General features: G+C 42.6%; 1 protein-coding gene across 1 annotated transcript in view; it reads left to right on the top strand.

Annotated features, from left to right (window-relative positions):
* Positions 1-11,724, top strand: part of LOC108297455 (protein phosphatase 1 regulatory subunit 12B-like) — a 20,263-nt gene continuing 8,539 nt past the window's right edge. The window contains exon 1 of the mRNA XM_017520114.2: positions 1-470. Within this exon, the coding sequence (XP_017375603.1) occupies positions 180-470 (291 nt within the window). The 5' untranslated portion in view covers positions 1-179. The remainder of the gene's footprint in view (positions 471-11,724) is intronic.

Here is an 11,724-nt window from a genome sequence, read left to right as displayed (position 1 = left end):
TATTGAAGCCTAGGGAGCGTGCGGGCGGTGCTAGTGGCGGGAGGAGTAAAGATGGCGGCGCGTGGGTCTCCGCCCTCTGCTCCCGGCTGAAGCGCTCTGAGGGAGGTGGCAGCGGCAACCCGAGCCTCAACAGTAATTTAGTGTTGGTAGTTTCAGCAGCAGCGGCCGAGGCCGGAGCAATGGCGGAGCTGGAGCATATAGGAGGGAAGCGGGCAGAGTCGGCGCGAATGCGGCGGGCAGAGCAGCTTCGGCGCTGGCGGGGCTCACTGACAGAGCAGGAGCCTGCGGAGCGACGAGGCACTGGGCGGCAGCCGCTGACCAGGCGCGGGAGCCCCAGGGTCCGCTTCGAAGACGGTGCTGTCTTCCTGGCCGCCTGCTCTAGCGGGGACACCGACGAGGTGAAAAAGCTTCTGGCAAGAGGTGCCGATATCAACACTGTCAACGTCGACGGCTTGACAGCCCTGCACCAGGTAACTCCTGTCTCGGTCTTAGAGGCGTCCAGCCTCCTACAGATGAGCCTTTGACCCTGCGAGCCGTCTCATGGGGAGTATCAGTGTTGCCGCCGAGTCTTCCTGCACGGACACTGCCCTCTTGGGCTAGTCGGTTTCATCTTGGCCAGCTTCCTCCACTAATCAAGTCTTTTTCCGACCCCAGGGTCTCTACCTTTAGGAATAGTGTCACCCGGCTGCCTGGTCAGTGTTTGTATTTCCCTCCACCTACTTGTGTTGTCATGGTTACCGATGATTTTGTCCGTGCCTCTATCCCTATAGATTATCTTCACTTATGTCTGGTTGGCGTGCTTGCACACCGTGTCATTCATAGGCACAGTGTCATCTGTTGCCCTTTCAGAAAATTCAGTTCTCTTGTGTGTTCCCATTATAGACTATCTTAGATCACTTAGAGAGTAAAGCCTTATACTGCATAAAGACAATCAGATCTCAAACTACACTCTCGTTTTGTTGATTTGTAGTACTTCAAAACAGTTTGTGTCGCCTCTAAGCTATAGCTCCTAGAACACCCCGACCTCGTTGTTAGAGGTATCTTAACTTTCTTCTCAGCAGTGCTACCTCCCTGAGAGCTTCCTGTGGAGAACTAAGTTATTGAATTACTTCTGTCTGATACTTATGGAATAGCCTCTCTATTCTTCATTTTTTCTAAAGTGCCCTATAGATATCCCATGCCCTATACATAGCTTTACTATATGGATTGTGGATGATCTGTGCTTGGTAACACCTTTACTTCTATCACCTAATGCAACAGTATTCTCTATCTACTAACTGTCATGCCGAACGACACTCTCTGTCCTCGAATGGAAGTTCATCAGTTATTTTGGTGAGCTGAGAGCCGGACACCCACTCTTAATCTTTCTTATTTTTCTTCTTCTGCCGTCTGTGCAAAGTGGATGTGTTGGCATGAGAATCCACTTCTAAGTAATAACTTTATGTCAGACCTCTTCCCTAAATATATTTAGCCAGTAGCTTAAAGCTACTTCTCACTATATTTGCAACCCTTCTCTCTCAGGTAGAAGAAACTTTTTCACCCTATTTTGTATTCATCTTTTTTTCTGCTCAGAATATTTCACCACCTAAGGTAGCAACCAATATTTGTAGAGTGCTTTGCTGTTTGAATTCATATGCTCTTATGAGTCTCAGCAGTGATCATTTGAAGCAGGTGTGGCAGGTAGTGTTGTTATGCTCATTTTACAGATGAGGAAACTGAAGCTCAGGAAAATTCTTTGTGCAAAGTTAGAAAATAAAGAAGTGGCCCACAAGCATGGCTTTTTCAGATTTAAATCACGAGAGCTTTATGTCCCACTTAATAAAGAGCTGAATGTAAAATAAGATAAAATCTAAGAGAACCACGTTAAATTTTAAACCTTCAATTTCTGAACTCTTTGGGAAGGTTATTTTCTTTTTATTTTTGGAGATGGAGTCTCACTCTGTTCCCCAGGCTGGAGTACAATGGCGCGATCTTGGCTCACTGCAACCTCTGACTTCCTGGTTCAAGCGATTCTCCTGCCTCAGCTTCCTGAGTAGCTGGGATTACAGGCGCCTGCCACCACTCCCGGCTAATTTTTGTTATTTTAGTAGAAACAGGGTTTCACCGTGTTAGCTAGGCTGGTTTTGAACTCTCAACCTCAGACAATCATGTCCGCCTTGGCCTCCCGAAGTGCTGAGATTATAGGCGTGAGCCACTGCACCGGCTGAATTCTTATTTTTCAGATGTATTTGGGATATAAAGGCAATCGAGATCTGGATTCTGAAAGAAATCATTTCATGGGTTTATGGAGGATAAAGAAATACAATCCAGCTTTCTAGTCCATGTGTTCCTTTTTTGAATCACTTCTATCAAAGCATGGTTTTCTTAGTGTAACTCTGTAGCCTTGTTTCTTTTAAGGTGATGCTGCTAGCTGAGTTTGGTTCTTACCATGCACATTTTACCATCACTGTGAGAAAAGCACCTTCTTTGAGGTCACTCGTGGTAGATCTCCTTTCCATACCAGATAACCATTTTTCTGAGACCTTCTCTCAAGACTAACCACCTTGGTTCTTTTCCTTCTTACTATCACCCCAGATCGTGAAGTGCAACCTCTCTCAATTATATGCTATTCACAGTTAGTAATATTTTTATTTATTTATTTATTTTTGAGATGAAGTCTTACTCTGTCCCCCAGGCTGAAGTGCAGTGGCGTGATCTCGGCTCACTGCAACCTCCGTCTCCCAGGTTCAAGTGATTCTCCTGCCTCAGGCTCCTGAGTAGCTGGGATTGCAGGTGTGCCCTACCACACCCAGCTAATTTTTGTATTCTTAATAGAGACAGGGTTTCACCTTGTTAGTGAGGCTCTGACTAACTCCTGACCTCAGGTGATCCTGACCTCAGGTGATCTGCCCACCTCGGCCTCCCAAAGTGCTGGGATTATAGGTGTGAGCTACCATGCCTGGCTAGTAATTTCTTGAAATAAGAGAAGGTGATGACAGCTGTGGATTTTTCTTTTAGCATCTGTAAACACACTATAAGCATTCGTTTCCACTTATAGGACTGACAAGGAGTTGAATTGAACAGGTATACTTAAGCCTAGACAAATTCAGCTAAAAATTAAGCTGCTTAAAGATTTAAGATCTTCTGTTGAGAAACTATATCTTTGAATCAAGACAATGGGCCTTTATTGGTTTCAGAATATTGCAAGTCGGTTTCCAAAGAGTTACAATATGTTTCTCCATGACTTTGAGAAGTTTTTTTGTTTTGTTTTGTTTGGGTTGTGAGTCAGTCTTACTCTGTCCCCCAGGCTGGAGTACAGTGGTATAATCTCGGCTCACTGCAACCTCCATTTCCCAAGTTTAAGTGCTTCTTGTGCCTCAGCCTCCCAAGTAGTTGGGACTACAGTTGTCCACCACCATGCCTGGCTATTTTTTATATTTTCAGTAGAGATGTGGTTTTGCCATGTTGGCCAGGCTGGTCTCAAACTCCCGGCCTCAAATGATCTGCCTGCCTCGGCCTCCCAAAGTGCTGGGATTACAGGCATGAGCCACCGTGCCTGGCCGACCTATTTTCAAATGTGAGACTGGAGCTGCTGGTAGCTGAACCACCTACTCTACAACCGATTCACCTTCTGTGAAATGGAGAGTGAGTGGTACAATTATCTGAATTATTTATTTAAAATGTCCATCTTTTATACAAGCATGATATAAATTATCTGGATAATTGCTTCTTTTCCCTCTTTTGGCCATGGCCACTTGACCAACTGTGGATTATTGTCTTGGCTTGTTAGAAGAAGCCCCCAGATAATACTGGGGGACAATTTTTCTTCTCCTCCTACAGCGACACAGTAGATAATTTGCATTGCAGCTTGTGGTGCCTTTCTGTTTCTTTTGACTTAGAGACCTTCTTTCTTGGCAGCCTTTGCTGAGACCACGAGGTGCTTGAGTCAAAGATAACAAGCTCCAGGGAGCCTATTAATAATACTTGAATTAGACTGGGATAAGAAGTATCTCAAAGGTTAGACCAACTCTGGTGAAAGCCTTGGAAACTGATGCAGGCTAAATTTCAGTGACTAAATTAAGATTTGGTGTGTATGCACGTGGTGTCCTAGAGTCCTTAATGAGCAAGGTATTAATCTGATTGTAGAACGCTTGAAAGCACGTGTTTGCTCACAAAGGCATTTCTGTTTCATTTGCGTAGACACATTGTAAGGCCAGGAATATTTGTTAATAATTCTATGTGATCTAGTACTTTAAAACTTTTATTTATTTATTAAGTTTGACTATATTGGTATCCTTAGCTTTATAATCTTAGGTACTCTAGGCCTAGATACATGTGCTTAAAAACTATAACTACCAAATTATTGCTGTTGTAAGACGCAAGTCCTTGCTTTCAGAAAAGAGATTTTTCTTTTGAGACAGAGTCTTGCTCTATTGCTAGGCTGGAGTGCAGTGGCCAATCTCCGCTCACTGCAACCTCTGCCTCCTGGGTTCAAGCAATTCTGCCTCAGCCTCCCAAGTAGCTGGGACTACAGGCGTGCATCACGACGCCCAGCTAATTTTTGTATTTTAGTAAAGATGGAGTTTTACTATGTTGACCAGGATGGTCTCAATTTCTTGACCTCATGATCTGCCTGCCTCGCTCTCCCAAATTGCTGGAATTACAGGTGTGAGCCACCGTGCCTGGCCAGAAAAGGGATTTTTCTAGGATTCATTAAAATGAATGTTTACTTATTATATTGACTCTTAAATCTGTGCTGAGTGTGGTGAGGGATACTGGATGTCACTCACCATAGGTCTTGTTTCTTAGTGCAGTCTAATCAGTCTTCATCTGGAGGGCTACCAAGGAGATTAGAATAATTTCATGCTTGATTCAGAAATTCAGAGTGGTGGCCAGGCATGCTGGCCCACACCTGTAATCCCAGCACTTTGGGAGGCTGAGGTAGGTGGATCACAACGTCAGAAGTTCAAGACCACCCTGGCCAACATAGTGAAATCTCGTCTCTTCTAAAAATACAAAAATTAGCTGGGCGTGGTGGCATGAGCCTGTAGTCCCAGCTACTCGGAGAGGCTGAGGCAGGAGAATCCCAGTGGAGGTTGCAGTGAACTGAGATCATACCACTGCACTCCAGCCTGGGCAACAGAGCAAGCCTCCATCTCAAAAAAATTAAAAAAAAAAAAAAGAAAAAGAAATTCAGACTGGCTTTATAATGTACAGGGTCCAAATTTGAACCCTCAGGGTCACCCCAGACTGGAATTCAATTTGTAGCGGAATAAGCCTTTGTCATTCTAGAGTTGCCTCAGTCTGACCCTGTAGCCTCAGGGAGGCTAAAATCACATATTTCTCAGGAAGAGAGATGATATAGGGACAAGTATGGGGAGGAGGATAGGCTGAGCAATTTATATTCAGACTGAGACAGAAGATGACCAAGATGACTAAGTGTTCAGTTCAATATAAAATAGTATATTTTGTGTGCTAACTTATACGGTAAAATAAAGCTTGTGCTTTTAACCTTTTCTCTTTTATTTTGAGTTTATTACTCATTCCTCTTGTAGTTCCATCTGCGAAGTTACTTTTGCCTTGCCCTGAATATTGATGAATTCTGCTTAGTGTCAGGACCCATGGCAACATAGGATTCAGAAACTCCTGTTTGCTCTGTTATTACTGTCCATCTAGAATAGTCATCTATCCTGAGTCATTTTAGTAGCTTACCTCTTCAGATTGCTTAATTAGTTGCATCAGACCATGTTGGACCTCAAAGCCATATTAGGAAATTTAGCTTTTTGTGTGTGCTTTTTGAAAGTATAGATAAAAATGACTTTCATTTGTTCCACCAAATTTGTTTCTCATTCTTCTTCTTCTTCTTTTTTGGTGATGGGGTCTCTCTCTGTTGCGCAGACTGGAGTGTGGTGGTGTGACCATGGATCACTGCAGCCTCAACCTCTCAGGCTCAAGTGATCCTCCCACCTCAGCCTTTGTAGTAAATGGGACTACAGGCACACCCCATCACATCCAGCTAATTTTTAAAATTTTTTGTAGACGAAGAGTCTCACTGTGTTGCCAGGGCTGATCTTGAACTCCTGGGCTACAGTTCTGCCCCCTTAGCCTCCCAAAGTACTCGAATTATAAGTGGGAGCCACCACACCTGTCCTTCTCCCAGTTCTTAAATTCCTGCAGAATAACTGTATATCACCATTTGGACTTTTAGAATCTTCTTCTCTGTGAGTATTTTGAAATAGGCAACCTGTCAATATATGTGGATTAAGCACAATTCTGCTGAAGGTAAGGTGTTGGACCTATCTTCTTGGTGACATAAAATTGTTTTTTTCTTTTTACATATTTTAAAATAAAGATATACTTTATATACAGTAAAATTCACTCTTTATAGTGTAGCATCCTATGAGTTTTGACAAATGCATACAGTTGTGAAACCACCACTATAATCAAGATGTAGAACATTGCCACTACCCTCAAGATTTTTTGTGCTCCTATGTAGACAGCTCCCCTCACCCTCAGCCCATGACAGTCATTCATCAGTTATTTTGTCTCTATAATCACAAGAAATGGAAGCTGAGGCCGGAGGATCATTTGATCTCAGGAGTTAGACCAGCCTGGACAACAATCCCTCTTTACAAAAAAATAAAATTAGCCAGGCATGGTGGTGCATGTCTGTAGTTGCAGCTACTTGGGAGGCTGAGGCTGGAGGATAGCTTGAGTCCAGGAGTTGGAGGCTGCAGTGAGCCATGATCATGCCACTGCATCGCAGCCTGGACGACAGAGCAAGACCCTGTCTCTGAACAAACCAGCCACCGTGCCTGGCCTAAAGTTTTTGATATTTGAATAATATGCTGTAATTTACTTGTGTCCTATGTTTTTCTCTTTAGAGGTTTTCTTGGATTCTTAATTAACAACTAATATTGAACGTCTAAATGGTAGATTGTAAGCCTGTACTAGGGTATATATGTGGTATAGTTTCTGCCCTCAAGGAACTAACAGTCAGATTTGGAGACAGATAAAGTGATTACTTTTAGCATTCTAAATTCTGTAATACCCTTGAAAGGATTTTTTCCTAAGTGGAAGGACAAAGGAAGGCAGTCCAGGATGGTAGAGCAGCATGAGCAAATTAATAGGACTGAGTGTGGTGTGTAGGCAGAGGACACTGGGAAATCATACTGGATGTGTTTGAAGGGTTAGAGATAAGGGAGAGTGGGGGTGACATTCTAGAGGGCTCTGAACATCAGACATCTGGCTAAGGAGGCTTAATGGACTCCTTATTAGAGACTTTTTGTGGGTTTGAGCAGGGTCACTACCCAACAAAGCAGTATTTTGGGATTCTGAAGCAGCGCTTGGATTTTTGAATGAATGGAGACAGAGTTGAGAGTACCAGCTGAGTGAATGGAAATGAGAAGAAAGAGTAGTACAATTCTAGCTTTTGAGTCTGAAAGAATTGTGTTATTCAGGCAAAAGTAGTATTCAGTCAATGATTAGACTGAGGTATTCTTAAGACATACAAGTAGAAATCTCCTATAGGCACTGTGCATGGTGGCTAATGTCTGTAATCCCAGCACTTTGGGAGGCCAAGGTAGGAGGATTGCTGGAGACCAGGAGTAGACCAGCCTGGGCAATGTGGTGAGACCCTATCTCTCCAACCCACTCCCCCCAACCCCCACACAAAAAAAGAAAAAATTAGCCAGGTATGGTGGTGCACACATGTGGCCCCAGTTACATGGGAGGCTGAGGTGGGAGGATCACTTGAGCCTAGGAGGTTGAAGCTGTAATGAGCTGTGTTCACACTACTGCACTCCAGCCTGGTGACAGAGCAAGACTGTGTCTCAAATAAATAAATAAGTAAATATCCTATTGGCATCTGTGTGACTGAAGGCTAGTCACTTTCTTGTCTATGCTCCAGTTTTCTCATATTTGTGACAAGACACTTGATTTTAGCATAAAGGTGAGAGTTGAAGTAATGAGTGAAAGAGGAGGGGGAGAAAATATATAGAGAAGAACAGAAAACACAAGTAGCTGGTAGGCAGAGAATGCAGAAATTCAAGTTAGAACCATTGGAAGATGTGGTAGGTTGACTAATGGTGCCCCAAAGATGTCTAAGTTCTAATCCCCAGAACATGTAAATATGTTACCTTACATGGTAAAAGGGACTTTGCAGATGTGATTAATTTAAGGATCTCGAGATAAGGAGATTAGCCTGGGTTATCCAGGTGAGCCCAATATAAGCAACCATTTAAGAGGGAGGCGAAAGGCCGGGTGCGGTGGCTTACGCCTGTAATCCCAACACTTTGGGAGGCTGAGATGGGTGGATCACCTGAGGTCAAAAAATCAAAACCAAACAGGCCAAAATGGGGAAAAAAAAAAAAAAAAAAAAAAAAAAAAAAAAGGGAGGCAAGAGAGCAGAATCAGAATAGGAGATATGATGAAGGAAGCAAGAGATTGGCAGGATTCCAGGAAGGGCCTATGAGCCAAGGATGCAGGTGGACCCTAGAAGCTGAAAAAGGGAAGGAAGTAGGTTCTTCTCTCAGATCCTCCACGTAAGGAACCAGGCCTGCCAGCAATTTGACAACTCAGCCCAATGAGACTCAGGCTTTTTTTTTTTTTTTTTTTGAGACTGAGTTTTGCTCTTGACGCCCAGGCCAGAGTGCAGTGGTGTGATCTTGGCTCACCAAAACCTATGCCTCCCGGGTTCAAGTGATTCTCCTGCCTTAGCCTCCTGAGTAGTTGGGATTATAGGCGCCTGCCACCACGATCAGCTAATTTTTGTATTTTTGGTAGAGACAGGATCTCGTCTTGTTGGCCAGGCTGGTCTCAAGCTCCTGACCTCAGGTGATCCACCCGCCTTGCCCTCCCAAAGTGCTGGGTTTATAGGCGTGAGCCACTGTGCCAGGCCCTGATTTCAGGCTTCTGACCTCCAGAATGATAATAAATTTGTGTTGTTTTAAGCGACTAAGTTTTTAGTAATTTATTACAGCAGCAATGGGAAACTAATACAGAGAAGAACCGACAAACAGTGATATTGAGGTATTTCAAGGAATGGATGGTAAATGGTATAAAAGGAAATTGAGGAGAAGGCCTGTAAAAAGACTGTTGGATTTGATCATTTAAACTTTAAAAGTGCAATCCCAGTAGAGATAATCTTAAAGACTTTTGTGGAGGTTATATGCAGTTTTTTTGTATTAAGGATAACTTGTCTTTCTGTTGACTTTTTGGAAGAAAAATATAGATTTTCCATCAGTATGATTGTAATTTAAATGAAGGGCCCAAAATATACGATAAGACACTTTAAAAGCTGATTTCTGGCTAGTTCAAGTGGTGTCATTATTCATGAGTTAAGAATATTTTAGGATATTAAACCTGACAGTAGGGGCAAGAAGGTTATGTCCCTATTACTGATGGCTGATTCTCTAGTTTATTTTACTTCTCAATCTAGTTTGGCCCATTTCCCACTCATTAGCACTTTCACTGGAAGGCAGCCTTGGGAGAATAGTGATAGGGAGGTTAGTACCAATAAAGAGTTGAGTGTCTACTGTGTATCTGATTCTGTGCTTTTTGTTACTTTTTCTTAGCAGTAGATACACTTTAGAAACTAAATTGAATTTTGGGAATGGTCTCCAGAATAGTTGGTTACTATTATCACTTATAATAGGAAGTTGGCTACATAGCGATTTTCTGTTCCAGCATTCTGGCTCTTGAGGGGTGTCAGGGGAATACTGTGTTTATCAATATTTGAGACTATTTTATGCTTATGGATGAGAATTACATTGATATCTTCTCTAAGATGGTGAAAGAAGGAGGTTTGGGATGTCTAATAAATCTTTAATGGTTCAACATAGTAATAATAAATACAGATTAAGATCTTGGCCCAGAATGTTATATAGAACAAGGATCGAAGTCTCATTTGGATTGCTAATTGAATGCTTGCCCAATTAGTTGATGTTGTTGTTTTTGTCTGTGAATATGTTGGGGTTTTTCCTGCTTTTGAAGTGTAATTTAAAAAAATTGTTTCTTAAACTTCTGATCTTAGATTGTAACCAGTTTGAGTAAGTTTTGGGGGCTTAAAGTTTTATCAGGCATGCAGAGTGTGTTTGTTTCATTATGTGATTCAGTTGAAAAACTGAAGCTTTAGACGGGTGTGGTGGCTCACACCTGTAATCCCAGCACTTTGAGAGGCCAAGGCGGGCAGATCACAAGGTCAGGACATCAAGACCATCCTGGCTAACATGGTGAAACCCTGTCCCTACTAAACATACAAAAAATAGCTGGGTGTGGTGGCATGTGCCTGTAATCTCAGCTACTCGGAAGGCTGAGGAAAGAGAATCGCATGAACCCCAAAGGCACAGGTTATAATGAGCCGAGATCATGCCACTGCATGCCAGCCTGGGCAACAGAGCAAGACTCCATCTCAAAAAAAAAAGGAAAACTGAAGCTTTAGTTTTAAGTATTGGAAATTTATTTGCATGTGGTTTTCAATGAAATATTCTACTTTGTTGTAGGTATGGAATAGGTTTATATAAAAATTTAGAAATGATTTTATATTTAGTATGCTTAAATGTCATAACACAATGATAATCTGTTAGAATATTACTCTAATGCAAATTTGGGGAAGCATTTTATGGTACTATGCTCTAAATATTCATTATATATCTGGCATGAACCCTGGCTTTTCTGTATGAATTATTGGTCTAGTGACCCTTTTTTTTTTTTTTTAAAGCTTTTTATTGTGGAATATTTCAAAATAGAAGATAAAAAAGTAGAGAATGGTATAATGAATTCTCAAAAGTAATCAACTTACGGTCAATCTCATTTCATTTATAGAAACTCATCTAAAGTATACTGGATTATTTTATAGCCAATCCTAGATATCACATAATTTTTTTTTTCTTAAGACAGAGTCTCACTGTGTTGCCCAGGCTGGAGTACAGTGGCACGATCTCGGCTCACTGCAACCTCTGCCTCCCGGGTTGAGGTGATTCTTCTGCCTCAGACTTCTGAATAGCTGGGATTAAAGCTGTGCACCACCCTGCTAATTTTTTTTTTTTTTTTTTTTTGGTATTTTTAGTAGAGAGGATTTCACCATGTTGGTCAGACTAGTCTCAAACTCCTGACCTCGTGATCCGCCTGCGTTGGCCTTCCAAAGTGTTGGGATTATAGGCGTAAGCCACTGTGCCCAACCTGACGCCTCCCCACCCCGCTTTTTTTTTTTTTTTAAGACTGAGTTTCGCTGTTGTTGGCCAGGCTGGAGTGCAATGGCATGATCTCGGCCCACTGCAACCTCTGCCTCCCGGTGTGTCTTAGTCTCCCAAATAGCTGGGATGTGCCACCATGCCTGGCTAATTTTGTATTTTTAGTAGAAACAGGGTTTCACATTTTGGCCAGGCTGGTCTCGAATTCCTGACCTCAGGTGATCCACCCACCTCAGCCTCCCAAAGTGTTGGGGTTACAGGCATGAGCCGCTGTGCCCAGCTTATGTTTTATTTGTAAATATTTCAATATATATCTCTAAAAGGTAGAAATTTAAATAAAAACAATCAGCCGGCCGAGCATGGTGGTTCACGCCTGTAATCCCAGCACTTTGGGGGGTCTGGTGGGTGGATCACCTGAGGTCATGAGTTCGACACCAACCTGGCCAACATGATGAAACCCTGTCTCCACTAAAAATACAAAAAATTAGCCGGGCTTGGTGGTGCATGGCTATAATCCCAGCTACTTGGGAGGCTGAGGCAGGAGAATCGCTTG

This window comes from Cebus imitator, unplaced genomic scaffold, assembly GCF_001604975.1.
Source record: "Cebus imitator isolate Cc_AM_T3 unplaced genomic scaffold, Cebus_imitator-1.0 Scaffold802, whole genome shotgun sequence".
In the NCBI taxonomy this organism is placed as follows: domain Eukaryota; kingdom Metazoa; phylum Chordata; class Mammalia; order Primates; family Cebidae; genus Cebus; species Cebus imitator.
The sequence above is the reverse complement of the archived record's forward strand: the minus strand, read 5'-3'. Positions and strand labels throughout refer to the sequence as shown.